Below are 14,764 nucleotides of genomic sequence, written 5' to 3'. Positions count from 1 at the left end.
CAAAAAACAATATCTAATTTGACTTAGAAGGGAGTTTAAAAAAATAAAGAAGATTTTTAAATTGTGGTTCTAAATTAAAATTATGTCAAATGTATCAAAATGTTCATTAATTTTGTGGCCTTAAAGATGTTATGTGGAAAATTAAAGTTAAAGTGTTACAAAAAAAAAATTCTTTTGAAACAAACTAAAAAGAAAAGTGTTGTAATAATTAAAGATTTGCGACATTAATTAAATACATCTTTTAGTAAAGAGAAGAGGTTTCGTTTGCAAATAGGATTTTGAGTACATGTACATGTAACATAGAATTTAAACCACTTTTAAAAGTTATCCGTGTAATTGTAACGCGTTAACTTCATAAATAAAAGTAACGGACGCGTCACAAAATTGTCCAACACATTAGTGCAATGAAATGAAATGGGAAAAAACGAACGCACTAATACCAGAATCCATAAAAAAAAAAATAAGAGAGAGAGAGAGATTGACAGAGGAATAACAATAGCAGCATAAAGGTGGAGAATGATGAAAAAGTTGAAAGCATTCTCCACAATTGAAAAGCTTTAGGACCACCATTATTACTCTTGCGTAACTTTTTTTAAAAGGAGTAAGAGAGAAGTATTTAAGATATTTTTAAACACTGCGTAAATTATTAATAGATTTTAAAATGTCTTTTTTACTTAATTAATTGATTTTAAATGCATTTTTTATTGTATTATGATTGAAATACATTAGAGGTATTTTTAATATTTTTATCAATTGTTTATTAAAAGTTTCATGATCTAATCAGAGTTTGAGACTATTTGTTATGTATGTCATGTGGTAGATTATGAGTGTATTTAAGTTTAATTAGTCAAGTAAACGATTGTTTTTTTAAAATATCAATAGTTTAAAAACAAAACTAATAGTATATACCAAATTCAAAAATGTTTTCAAATATTTTCTCTACTAATTACCCTTTTAACATAGCCGACGAAAAAGTGAAGGATTCTCGCGGGTATAATCTAATCCATCAAAAGGGAAAATTCAACATCTTTTATTCGTTTTTCCAAGTAGCAATAACTCTTGTCATCAAATATTAATTCTGTTGTTATTGTTTATCATACTTTTTGGGGGGGACAAGTTGTCCTTTACTTTTGGGATAGCTAGAAGGAAAAAATTATTCAAAATCAATCAATTCTATTTCACGTTATTTTGGCTTAAACAATGTGTTTAGGAGCTTCTATCTCTTTTAATTTACAATCTTTGAAATAAAACAGAAATAATAAACCAATCTACTTTTAATTTTGGGGGATAAAGTTTTATATATATATGTATGTATATGTATGGCTAGTTTAAGGATATTTCTTTTATCAAAAAATATAACAAAGAATGAAACTGACTTATTTTGAATAATTTAAAAATATATCCGACTCTTTTTTCATGGATAGAACGTTGTCAAGTAAACTGTAAGTTATAAGTTAACGACAACAAAAAGGAATGAGTTAGGCAAATACTTTTTTAATTAAGATTATTAAATTAAATATACTTTTTACAGAATACGTAAAACATAAAAGATAGATATTATGGTTTCTTATTACGACTTCCTTTTCCATGTACACTGATCCACTCACCTTAATAATTCAAAAAATATTTAGTAGTAGCAATTAAGTTGCTTGGGTTGTGCTTTGCAAAGAAGTTTAAAATATTTTGTAAAATGAGAAAGAATAGAAGTTTCCCACATGGTAGGTTAGTGCTTGCTCAGTCAACTATGTTGGCACCAAGTATGATTTGCTAATTTTATAGCACATTCATTCACGTGCCGAAGTGGATGTTACTATGTCAACTCTGTCTCTGTATTGCTCCGACTCTCCAATTATATTTTTACATTTCGTATTAGATCCTTTAAAAATACACAGTTTTAGGAGGATTCAACATACATTCATCAACACTTTTGAAGAGTCCGAGCAACATAGCTGATAACACAGAGGACAAGTTGAAGGAAAGAAAAAGGAGGGCAGCATAAGCATATGTTTCAAGTAATCCCCCATCAAACACACAATTATCATTTCCAGGGCCGACATAGTTGTCACATGAAAAATAAGAGCATATAAGAAAGGCACCAAATTGACCTAAAAACATCCACAAAGTGTGTTCTGCAATTGAAGTGATCAAGTCATATATTTATAAACATGTTATCTTTCGAAGCCATTGTACAATGAGGATAACAGAAGAGCTAGGGATAATAATAAAAGAATCACTTCGAGCAAATTCTAGTATATATATAGAGTGAGACCGATTTAGACAGTGATAACTGTAGCTTCCCCTGTCCCCATCGAGAAGATCAACCATCATATGGTTTGGTTGTTTTGTTAGATTTCCTCTTTAACACAACAATCCAGGTAACCACTTCCAATAATAGGGCGATTACTCCTAACACAACTAGTATGCCAATATATGCAGACCTCCACTTTGTCGCTGGATCTAATATGTCGAGACCTTTGAATACATTAACCAAGCTGAGGATAAGCATTGTATAGCCAACTCCGTGATGGTAGATATTCCAGTAAAATCTGTACTTATGATCCTTCTTCGGCCTCAACAACAAGGCAAAAACCTACCGACAAACCAAAGATTAGCATATACACAGAGAAACCAACTTATGTTCAAAGAATTTACCTATCTAAGGTGCATATAACAAGTTTCTGTAGCATAAATGATATAATGAATAGCTAGACGTAATAACGATTCAGGCCTCAGGAACACAGAAGCTTTACCTGCAATGTTGCAAGACAGAAAAGTGCAATCCCAATATTGCGATGGACGTCATAGGTGATACCCTTTGATTCACTTCCAAGCTTAAGACCAGTTGCCCATCCAGCAACTCCAATAACATAAGCAGAACATTGGCAGGAAATATGAAGATAAAACCATGCCGGATCAGCCGATTTGAACGTCCTCATGTACCTCGCAATGATGATCCCGACAGGAAACAGAAATCCCCAACTAATAGCATTAAGGATTCCATGGATCTGCAGTAAAAATTACATAATTTTTTAAGCACTTCCAGGTAATGGATCCACCATCAACTATTGATATATTACCAATTCAATAATTAAAAAAAACAATTCAAGAAACATCAATTGAATATCCAGTAAAAGCGACTAGTATTGTTTCAAGATTCCCCCACCTAATTTTTTTGCTGAACCCTTAAATCTTATTCTTCTTCTTGAACATGAAAAAGGCAAATATGAACAAAAGCTAGCGACAAAAGGAAAAAATAAATCAACAGATGTTATATGAATAAAAGCCCAGCATAAACTAAACTAATTCACATAAAAAAAAATAATCTGCGTTTACTAAAAAAATTGGCCATGTTAGGTCCATCCTTAAACAATATTTAACGGTGAGATTGGCTAATATTAGAGTCAAATAAGGATCTGAAAAACTCACATTTTTTCTAGTGACCCTAGAATCGCCAGAAGCGCTGCTTTTGCTTTCTCCACTCAACAAATCAAACGTTCCTTTCGAGTTCAGATTAGCTGGCTGAAAACCATGTTTTGCAGGAAAACCATCGGTAACAGAGGGTCCCACCTGCCATACATGATTCAACGTAGTTTTCCCCTTTTCCGGTAGCACAAGCGTTGCAAACAACCGCATCATTCCGCCGGAGAATTCCGCTGCAGTGTCTTTAACATCAAACCACAATTTAGACGACTCCATAATTGAAGAATAACTCGAAATATCATACGTTTTCACCACCATTTCGCCTTCGGAATTTTTGAACGCAAACAATGTTTGCGCCCCAACCATACCGGGAGCGTTGGGATTAATAGCCCACGCAATCCATCCGTCAGGTTTATCCGGAGGTGCAACAAATGCGACAGAAAGAGTGGAATTAGCAGCATCGTATGTCCAATGAAGGAATGATTTGAGTACTGGAAGATCGCTACAACGAGCATAAACCTTGTTGTTGGTGAATTGCTGTGATGAACATATTTGGGATAGTGATGGGGAGAATAAAGAAGCAATGACAAGAATAACGGCAACGAAAACGGCCGGCGAAGACATCGTGGCCGGAGATTAAGATTTGTCCGTCGGACTTTCGTAACGACAAGAATCCGGCGATTGTGGAAAATATATTTATTCACAGGAAGGCGTGTATGAGAACCTCCAAAATTTGGAAGGTTATAAATATTTTTCCAACAATATGCTTTTAATTTCTTTTTTACAAATTCAATTCACATGGCAAACTCATGTTGATATACATCCATGCTTAGGCGTGTCATCATCAAATTATTATCCGAAAAAGCTCAAAAGTATTTTAAACTATTTAAAATAACTCATATATACCCTTAAATTTTATTTCGGCTCAAAACTATCCTTCTCGTCATAATATTGGGTCAAAAGCACCCTTCATATTAACGAAAGTTGTTAAATGCCACGTGGATGCCATATAGATGGCACATTGCATACCAATAGGATTCCACTGCCACGTAGAATAAACAGAAAGGATCAAAAATACCCTTAAACTATTCAAAATAGCTCATATTTACCCTTAAACTATATGTCAGTTCAAAACTATCCTTCTCGTCAAACTATTGGGTCAAAAGTACCCTTCTTATCAACAAAAGTTATTGAATGTCTTGTGAATGTCACATTGCATGCCAATAAGGTTCCACTGCCACATAGACTAAATCTCTAAATCCCAATTACTTCCCCACTCATTTCATTATTTCAGAAATGATATAGTCACATATTCTCCCTCATTTCGCGGCTAGGGTTTCATACTTTTATTCGTGGTTGGGTTTCAAAGTGGATATTCATGCTTGTAGGTTAGTCAATATTTTTTCTTATTTTATTATGTTTACAATTTCAAAGCATATAGTTAAGATTTCACAATTTCCCACCTAATTTCGCAGCTAAGGGTTCGTAACTTTCTTCAGGGCTGAGTTTCAAAATGGATATTCATGGTTGTAGGTTAGTAAATATTTTTTCTTATTTTATTACGTTTACGATTTCAAAGTATGATAGTTAGAATTTCACAACTTTTCCGTCATTTCGCGGCCATGGTTTCATAACTTTCTTCGGAGCTGAGTTTCAAAGTGGATTTTTGTGGTTGTAAACACAATAAAATAAGCAAAAGTTTACTAACCTATAACCACGAATATCAACTTTGAAATCCAGCGACGAAGAAAACTGGTGAAACCTTAGCCGCGAAATGAGGAAGAAGGGGTGAAATCGTTACTGGAAAATAATGAAATGAGGGGAAAATGAGTAATTAAGATTTAGGGATTTAGTCAATGTGGCACATGTGGAATTTAACAACTTCCGTCAATAAGGTCACTTTTGACCCAATAGTTTGACGGCAAGGGTAGTTTTGAGAGTAAATATAGTTTAAGGGTAAATATGAGCTATTTCAGATAGTTTAATGGTACTTTTAACCTTTTTCCTTTTAGTCTATGTGACAGTGGAAATCTATTGTGTGCCATGTGGCATTCATGTGGCATCCACATGACATTTAACAATTTTCATTAATTAGAAGGGCACTTTTGACCCTATAGTTTGACGGGAAGGATAATTTTGAGCCAAAATATAGTTTAAGGGTATATATAAGCTATTTCAGATGGTTTAAGGGTATTTTTGACCCTTTTCCGAATTATTATTATTATTATTATTATTATTATTATTATTATATTTGATTGTTATATTTGAAAACTTTTGAAGCTCGAGTTATATTTTTTTCTGATAAATATTTAGTATTAAATGCATTTTTCAGAATAATATGAAATGTAATTTAAATGAGTTTATTTTATAAAAACAGTAATTTTTGTTATTGTACAATTTTTTTCAAATAAAGAAAAAAAATTCCCATTGTCAAAAGGGGTCCTACATTTATTATTTTATTCTCAATTTTAGCATAAAATTAATTATATATAAATTGTTTATTTTATTTCCAATTTTGGAGTTGAATTACATATAAATCTATCTAATTATTTGATTTCCAATTTTGGCATAGAATTACTTATTAAACATTGTGATTATTTGATTTCTAATTTTTGCATATAAATAGTAATATATATTAATCTGTATGATAATCTGATTTTCAATTTTAGCAAACAAATTTCTAGGGATGTTCATGGTTATGGTTAAAAAATCAAACCGTACCGCAATTTAAATCAAACTAATTAAAAAAATATTTGATTAGATTTGGTTAGGTTTGATTTTAAATTTTGAAAATTGATATTATTTGGTTTGATTTTGGTCATATTAAAAAATTCACAAAACTAACCAAATCGAATCGATAAATTAGAGATATAAATTTTATAATTATTTATATATTATTAATTAATAAAATATAATTTGTTAAATTTTAATTAATTTAAGTCTTTTAACTTTACAATTTTCTCAAGCACAACACTTTAACACAACTATAACAATCTCAAGTCCAAATCAATCAAAATCAATTTTAGTCTTTACCTACCCTTCTTCACATAAAGTAATCACACTTTCTTTTAATTGAAACACTATTTTCGTGTAATGATAACTTTAGTATTGCTTAATTGTTTAATTGAACCGGCAATAATTTTTTTGTGAATTGTTCATATACTAGGTGTCAAGGGCGGACCCATAGGTAAGCCAGGGGTTCACTCGAACCCCCTCGATAAAAAGTTACACCGTATATGTAAGGTAAATTTCTGTATTTATGTGAATATATGTATTTTGTACCCCTTCATTGACAAGAAAAATAAGATAGCCTAGTAGTGGTAAGTTCCTTTGAAACTATGTGTGACTTCCATGGTTTGAATCCCCCCTGGCTAGAATTTTACTTTTTTTAGTTTTTTTTAAGTTCCAATTCCGTTTTTACAGTTTTTTTTAGTTTTTCTTTTAAAAAATAAAACATGCTAAAAGTGTGGTTTTAAATCCAAAAGAAATCAAGGGTCACATTTCTTGGGAAAAAAATTGTTGGCTTATTTACACGTTTATACTTTTATTTTTTGAACCCCTGAATGAAAATCATGGGTCTGCCATTGCTAGGTGTGTGTTTATCGACGCAAGTCCTAAAAAAATTACTATTACTTTCAAAACTCATAAGCCAGAAAAAACTGAACCAAATGGACGGTAATTCTTTAGTTTGGTTTGATTTGGTTTTAGAAATTTAAAAAATCAAGTAGATTGGTTTGGTTTTGATTTAAATCAATAATCGATCCAAATCGAAACACGAACACCCCTAGAAATTACCAACAAAAAAAGAAGGGATAGTGTTTGTACCATCCAAAAGCTCCGGTTGAATCAAGGATAACACTCAGTACCTTAGTCAAGACACGATACTTAAAACTACAAGTGATTCCATGCTAATTTTTGGTATATCATAATTATGCATATCATATGAAAACTAAGCAGAAGTTGTAGACTAAATCATAATTGAGATAGATTTCAGAATAAGTCTATTACAATTGAATACAAATGTCTAAAAACCTTGAAACTCAATAGAACAATTTATCAGGACAAGACCTCCAACTAGTCATAAAACAAGTTTGAAATAGGGACAAAAACAACTAAGTATATCCCCCATATGAGGAGGATTCACTAATTATTGTATTATGAATGGTCACTCTCGGTCTACGAGCCTGAAAATCAGAGGCGTATCCAGAGTTTCGGATGAATGAGTGCACTAATACGAAAGATGCATCTAAGACATAAATTTAATTGATTTGACCTTAACGTTCTTAACATTAAACCGTAAATTTTAAGAATTATAGATTCATCATATATAATGCTACTAGTTTTAAATTTTAATATATACATTTGATTTAATTACGTAAAAATTTTGTGGTGCTATTTATTTTTTTGGAATTTCCAATAGAACACACATGAATTCTGAAAGATTAAAGCAAAAAAATATAATTGATTGAAACGCCAAAAATTGTAATTGATAATCACTTGAAATATTGTTACAAAAACAAGTAAGATAGATATAAGATTTAAATTTTTATATTTGCTTAGAAAGGTGCATTCAATCACCCATGGGTTCACACCTCTTTATGTAAATACTTTAAAAAAAATATATAACACTACTATATATAATCTAGAGAGGGGAGCATGGATTCACGTGAACCCATGAAAGCCCTCTAGATACGCCTCTGTGGGAATGATCACTTGTATCTACATCACTTGAAAAATGTAGCGCAAAAGAAGTGTGCGATCAGTACGAGAAAGGTACTGAGTAAGTAGGAGTGAAACTAAATAGTTAAATTTATATCTATATCATAAATTGTGAGAAAGACTATAATGAATATTTCAATTGTACATAATATCAACTGAGGGTGAATGTAACGAAAGATCAAATAGATATTTCTGAAAGAAAATGTATATCTCAAACTATACTTCCAAATTGTATCTAGAAAAAGCATATGTGAAAATCATGTTATCTTTCATCATATCTATGACGGAAGACGCGACCATATCGGTTCAAATTATAAGAATATAATGTCTAAGTGAGAAGTTTCTTATAACCGACATACGCCATGTGAGCTCGTGATGCATCAACTTATAATCTCAGTCGGGTAGGGTTTTTCTATAACTTGTCAAGGTATAGAACCTATCTACCTAATGTGGTTCCACTAATCTGAGCCTCTCGCGTCAAATGGTCAATCAACAAAGTGATGAAACATAATCTTACAATGACACATAATTTTAGAATTTGGTCTATCAAGAACCCTTATTCGACCGATATTAAATACTACTCTCAAAATATATTATTTATATAGGTCACAACATATCTAGAAGCTTATAATAAGTATTACTAAAAAAAATAATTAGTGAGACTATGCTTAAATCTATGAGATGAAGCTCAAATCTTTCTTTCTAAAATTAAATACAAAATTTTTCTAAAATATATCTTTCAAATCATGAAAAAAGATATTCTAAAAAATGCATAATTGGTAGATATCCAAAATAATTTTTATAATAACATAAAGCTCTACAATCAATATAAGCTTTAATAATCATAGATAAAATAATGTTAAGAACTAATAAGGATGATAATGAAAAACCTTGCTAAGCATAAAAACGTAATACAATAGTTTAAAAAAATCATGAATAAGTAATTGAAGAAACCATACAATTGAATCATAAAAATTGTGAATTTGAAAGAAAAGTGAGTTTTGTAAAACTAACTACATACAATTGAATCATAAAAATTGTGAATTTGAAAGAAAAGTGAGTTTTGTAAAACTAACTATAAAATTGAATTAATGTAATCTGAAAGCTTAGAATATAAGGATGAAAGGAATTCATCATTAAATCCCTACATACCTTAATTGCTCCAAATACTCAAAAAAATGATCTTGGAAGAAGAAGAACCGCAAAACCTTTATTGAATCTTGAAAATAACATTTTTGAGAAATTTTCTTGTAAATCTATGGATTTGATGAGTAAGAGATATTAATTGGTGTTAAGTGAAGAATTATAAAGTTTTACTATTTTTTTGTACCTTAAATTGATCCCTTTAGGAAGTTAGTTTATTGAGAACTTCTCTCTTTCAACGGTTAATTTTTTAACTAGAGAGGTGAAGTACAACATTGAAGTCTCTTATTAGCGCTTTGACATGCAACACCATGCAAATAACATGTGCAAAACCGGTACGTAAAAAAGAAGTAGTCGTTGCCTCAGTTCGTGCAACCTACACACAACAAGACACTATCTAGTAAAATAGGCATAGCTTCATCCACATCCATCAAATTGAGAAACGGTTTAAAGTCTCGGAAACTAGACATAAATACCTTTAATTTAAGAGGTCATGAGTCACCTAACACTTCATATTCTGAGAAATATGGTTGTTTGAAGTTTAACTTTTGAATGAACTGTTGCAAAAGACTTAGTTGATAGAAAAGTTGTGAACCGACTTAGTGCTAAAAGTCCCTTATGATCCTAAACCATATGTGATGCACTTCCTACACTTAGTAATGGACTTTAAACACGTATACAATTAGAAATCATTAGATTAAGCCTTTACACATACGAAAAATGATTCGTATTTTTATTTAGAAGTTATGGGGCATTACTATATATATATTTTCCTTGGGATCATTTATCCTTGAATGAAGATCAAATCTAGAAAGGATATATGATTATAGTAAACCAATATTTGTTCAGGATATTTGTACTACATACACTAGCCATAAAATAAATTGCACTAATAAGAAATATAGAAGCACATGCTAAGAGCTTAAGAATTAACATAGATATGAATAAAATAAACAAGGAAATGAAATTGTCTTTTATTGCCTTTGTACAACTTGAAAATGGAACTCTTACAATATTTGAAGGGAAGGAATAATTGGAACCGACATGAATTCATAAAGTAAGAACGATGTAGATTTGAACATTGGTTACACACCATCTAAAGATACTTTACATAAAACACGGATACCGAAAGTATGAGGTAAGATTAGTGATACTATGCATTAAGCGATGTGAGTGATGAATTTTAAGCTTAGTAATACTTTTCAACTATGCTTCTCCTCTTAAATAATACCCCTTCATACATATAACCATCACAAGGGTACATGTGACTACTTTTACTCAAGTTTGAGTCTAACAATATGCTCCCACCATATTCAATCTTAACTTAAGAGTACTAATACTATATTTCTATAAGAAATTTCACTTTAAGAATGCTTATTATTTTTATCACCTCAATTAACCTTGAGTTCAAATCAAGAAGCTACTAGTGCATAATGCATTCACCCTTATGTTATCAACCTACTATTCAAGCCTATCATTATAGGCACTTTATGGACTTCAAGGTTGTCATAACCCAAGGGTACCCCTAGAAGTAACATGGTGTACTTGATCCTGAAGGAGTCTCATACAAGCCCTTAGAATAATCATAACATAAGATAATAGAAAAGTATGGAAAATTTTAAACTTCTTTAAAACCATACAAACGAAAACAATTTTCATAAGCAAGCGAAAGTATTTACTACTCTTTTGTCTCAAACCATCTATTGAACTCTTGTACGTAGCTCATACAAAGTCAAATACATAAGGATATGACATAGAAAAATAATGGGTTCGTCCTCTAAGCTAGGAGGACTCACCGAATCTTCAACTCTTCTTACACTTCAGGAATCTAGCCTCCAAAGCAACTCAATTTCCTAATGTTGACACCCAATTTTGACCCGCGTCGGTATAAATTAATTATCGAGCTTCCTAAATTTTCCAAATAATTTAAATTAATTAGTTTTATAAATCTTACGAATATAATAATATAATACATGAATTCTATGTTACTTCGAATACTTTTGTCATAATTTTTAGGTAATATACATATTTACATAATTATGTATATAATTAGTATATTTTATGTTTATTCAAAAAAAAAAACATCAAAATATACATTTAAATGTTTTATTAAACTAGTTTAATCTAAAATATAATTATACTTTTGAATCACTTTTACGATTTTAATGATTAAACTACTAAACAAAGAAGCTCGTTAATTAGTCAATACAAATTCGTCATTTTAATTGGTGGTTTGTTAAATTAATCCAATTCCCTTCCCCTATTTTAATTAATTCCCCCCACTCCCAATTTCAGCCCACCTAATTCCCTCTTGACCCAATTCAACCCAACTAATTCCCAAGCCCAAAGCATGCAACCCAATAAAAACCCCTCAACCCAATTCCCACATCAGCAGCCCATTCCTTTAACTCCCAGCCCACCCAACACTAAAATTAATCTCCTAGGCCCAACATCCAACCCAAACCCAATAACCCGACCCGACCCAACTTCCCTCTCCCTCTTAACCCGCTCCGACCCAAACTCCCCCCCCCTTTCCCTTCCCTTCCTTCTTCCCCCTCACACCACGCCATTTTCGAAAAAGACAACAAAAATCCCCAGCAAAAAACAGAACGCTCCAGACGCGACAGCACCCCAAAAATGGAAACGCGACCCCCCCACGCTCTCTCCCTCGTCTCCCCACGCCCTCTCTCTCTCGCGCGTGAGCGAAGCAAGACGAACGGACACTGTAGTCCTGCTGTCTCGTACATAGCCGCGCAGTGAGCAAACGACACAGGAATCGTCCTTGTTCGTCCTTGGCGTCGTGAGATTGAGCCACGTCGTTCGCCAAGGACGAAGAAGCAATCTCGACCCTCCACGTGCTTCCAGTCCGTTGCATTCTTGGCATCAAAAGGGCATATTCCCTCAGATTCGGGAGGATTTCGAATTTCAAATTCGAAATGGGCCTGAAAGAAATACCTTCGCCCCGCCTTCTCCTCGAAAACCCTAGTTTTTCTTTGCCTATATAAACCCCTTTCTTCTTCAGAAAAGGGGTTAGAAATTTTTAGGTTGGGAAATTTTTGGTTTGGAGGAATTTTCTCATTTGTCGCCGAGAGTTGAGATTTTGGTTGAGAAAAATTCTTTCGGTTTCTTTTCTGTTGAGTTCGAAAATTCCTTTAGTCTTTTTTGTTGGGTCGGAAGGATTTCGGGAAAGATTTTTGGGAAAAATACTTGTTTCTTTCCCTCCCCATTGTAGAAGAATAGTCGAGATTCGTTGAGAAAGTTAGAGGAAAATCCTTGGCGTCACTGTTGCTGCAAGAGAGTTCGGAGCTCATTTCGGTGGTGGAAGCTCGCTATCTCGCTCGTCGACCCCTGTTCGCTGCCCAGGAAGAGGTATAGTTCGCTCCCTTTCCAGCTTTCTCTTCTCTGTTTGTTTTCGGCGCGATGATTCTTTGTTGTGACTGGCGTTTGCTCGAGTTAATAGTTTAAATGTTTGTACGTATCATTGTTAATCAAATATGGCTGTTTTTCATTGTTCTGGATCAAATGCGTTAAAATATTCGAGTGTTGAGTATACATGGCTTGTTTGCTGTGAATATAAGATGTTATATTTGTCGGTTGCTCGATTTCGAGGTGTATTGCGTGCTGTGATTATGTTCAGTTATGCCTGCTGGTTTTGTATTGCTTTTTTGTTCCAAGTTTGCCATGGCGTAGCAGCCATCGTCTTATCGTATCAAGTTCAATTTACTCTGGTTTGAAAAGCTATGGATTGATAAAATGATGTTGTGTCCTTCGTTTCCTCATCTAGATTTAGACGAGTGAAGCAAGGCAGCTATGTATCAAGTTCGTCGGTAGCTTTGCATTCGTGATTTTTTTTATTTTAGTTGGTCCGTCTTTATGCTTGGCTTCGAGTTTCAGCTCCTAAAATCCCCATTTCGCTCAAGTTAGAGGTTGTCCATGGTACAATGAGGTCCTTGTGTGTTTGCCGAATGTGAATGAAATCTCCTCTTCTCCCTTATTTTGGTCATGACAGCCTTGCGACACTAATATTTTTCTGGTATTTACTTTCCGTTTCTGATCGAATCTGCCTGAGTTTGTGTTGGCTGCAAATTTGATTCATAAAAAATGTTCATGTTCCCCCGTCTCTTAAGCTAATTGATAATTATGTCACACCGATTTTCACTTGATTAGTTCTCTGATTTAATTTTCCTTTTATTCACGTGACGTCAAGTAGAATCGTGTTGTTTTTTGTCGCTTGGAGTACGAGTATTGACTTGTATTGATTGCTCAAGCCCATGAGATTATGCATATCAATTTGAAGTTAATTTGGCATATGAATTTTTCTTAACAGTAATCTATCAAATATATGGTTTTAATTTCAAAATTTCTCTAAAAAAAATGCATCTAATTCCAGCAGCTTTCCAAGTATGCATTTTTATGACTCTTAGCCTTAAAGTTGTCATTAAAATCGCTGAATATTGATTTTGCTGTTCATGTGGATATTCAATTAGCATTACGCGTGAAGAGGCCCTTGTTGTGCTTGTGTATTTTGTTGATTCTAGTTATTTGTCTAAAAAATGTCAATTCTCATTTCATTTGTTTTGGTGGCATGTGAAAACTCCTCTCGAGTCCGCTTTGAGACTCCATTCTCTTCCTTGCCTTTCCGAAGAGCCATAAAGGCTTAGAAGATTTTCATCGAGTCCAACTATCAAGGCAAGCATATGGAGTCCAACTTCACGAAGATTGAAGGAATTGGAAGAAGAGAGATTGGAAGACTTTTCTTTATTTTATATTGTATTTTTATTTTGTAATGGGCATAAGCCCTTGTCGCTTTACTTTCTCATATTTTTTCTTGTATGTTTAGATTAGGACAGGTAAAAACGGGTTTAAAAAACCCAAAACAGGTGGGTCCAAAACTCGGTCAAGGCGAACAGAACCCGAGTTTGGACCCGAATATCTCTCTCTCTCTCTCCCTCTCTCCCTCTCTCTTTACTATTTGCTTACATTTTTTTTTTACTCGAATGACGTTAGTTTAGGATTAGAAAACTCCAAACCCCGTCGAAACGCCTTTCAATTTTGTCAAACTTAAAACTAATTTTTAAAACAATGAAAGTTGTTTCAAATTCGTAAAGCTTGTTTAGATAAAACCTTAAGGAAGTTAAACTTCGAAACAGATTCGCAAAAATTGCAAAAATAAACAATGAATGTTGCAAAACTTGTATACTTGTCTAAGTAAAAATCTAATAAAAGTTCAACTTCAAAATCGCAAATAATAAAATAGTCAAGTAGTTAATCGCCGGAAAACCGTATTAAACGGAGCGTCTTAGGTGCCTTCAACACCTTCCTAAGACGCTAATAGGAATCCCGAACCCTCAAAATATTTTCAAAACGATTTTTCTGTTTAAATTGTTTTGAAAATGAGTTTTCTTAATTTTCTCAAAATTAAGTGGCGACTCCTAAAAGTCGAAAATACCTTCTAAAACAAAACAAACTCTTTCGAAAGATA

The 14,764-nt window shown here is 32.8% G+C and overlaps 1 protein-coding gene across 1 annotated transcript; it reads right to left on the bottom strand.

The window, feature by feature from the left end:
• Positions 1-2,100: 2,100 nt before the first annotated feature.
• On the bottom strand, positions 2,101-4,194 carry LOC107029493 (cytochrome b561 and DOMON domain-containing protein At3g25290-like). The gene is made up of 3 exons (XM_015230921.2): positions 3,427-4,194; positions 2,751-3,005; positions 2,101-2,590 (listed from the first exon to the last, which is right to left on the bottom strand). Exons 1-3 carry the CDS (start codon positions 4,042-4,044, stop codon positions 2,318-2,320), a joined length of 1,146 nt encoding a protein of 381 aa, XP_015086407.1. The 5' UTR covers positions 4,045-4,194; the 3' UTR covers positions 2,101-2,317.
• Positions 4,195-14,764: the final 10,570 nt, after the last annotated feature.

The sequence above is a fragment of the Solanum pennellii genome, chromosome 9 (genome assembly GCF_001406875.1).
Source record: "Solanum pennellii chromosome 9, SPENNV200".
NCBI classification, from domain to species: Eukaryota; Viridiplantae; Streptophyta; class Magnoliopsida; order Solanales; family Solanaceae; genus Solanum; species Solanum pennellii.
This window is presented reverse-complemented; position numbering and strand designations above follow the sequence as displayed.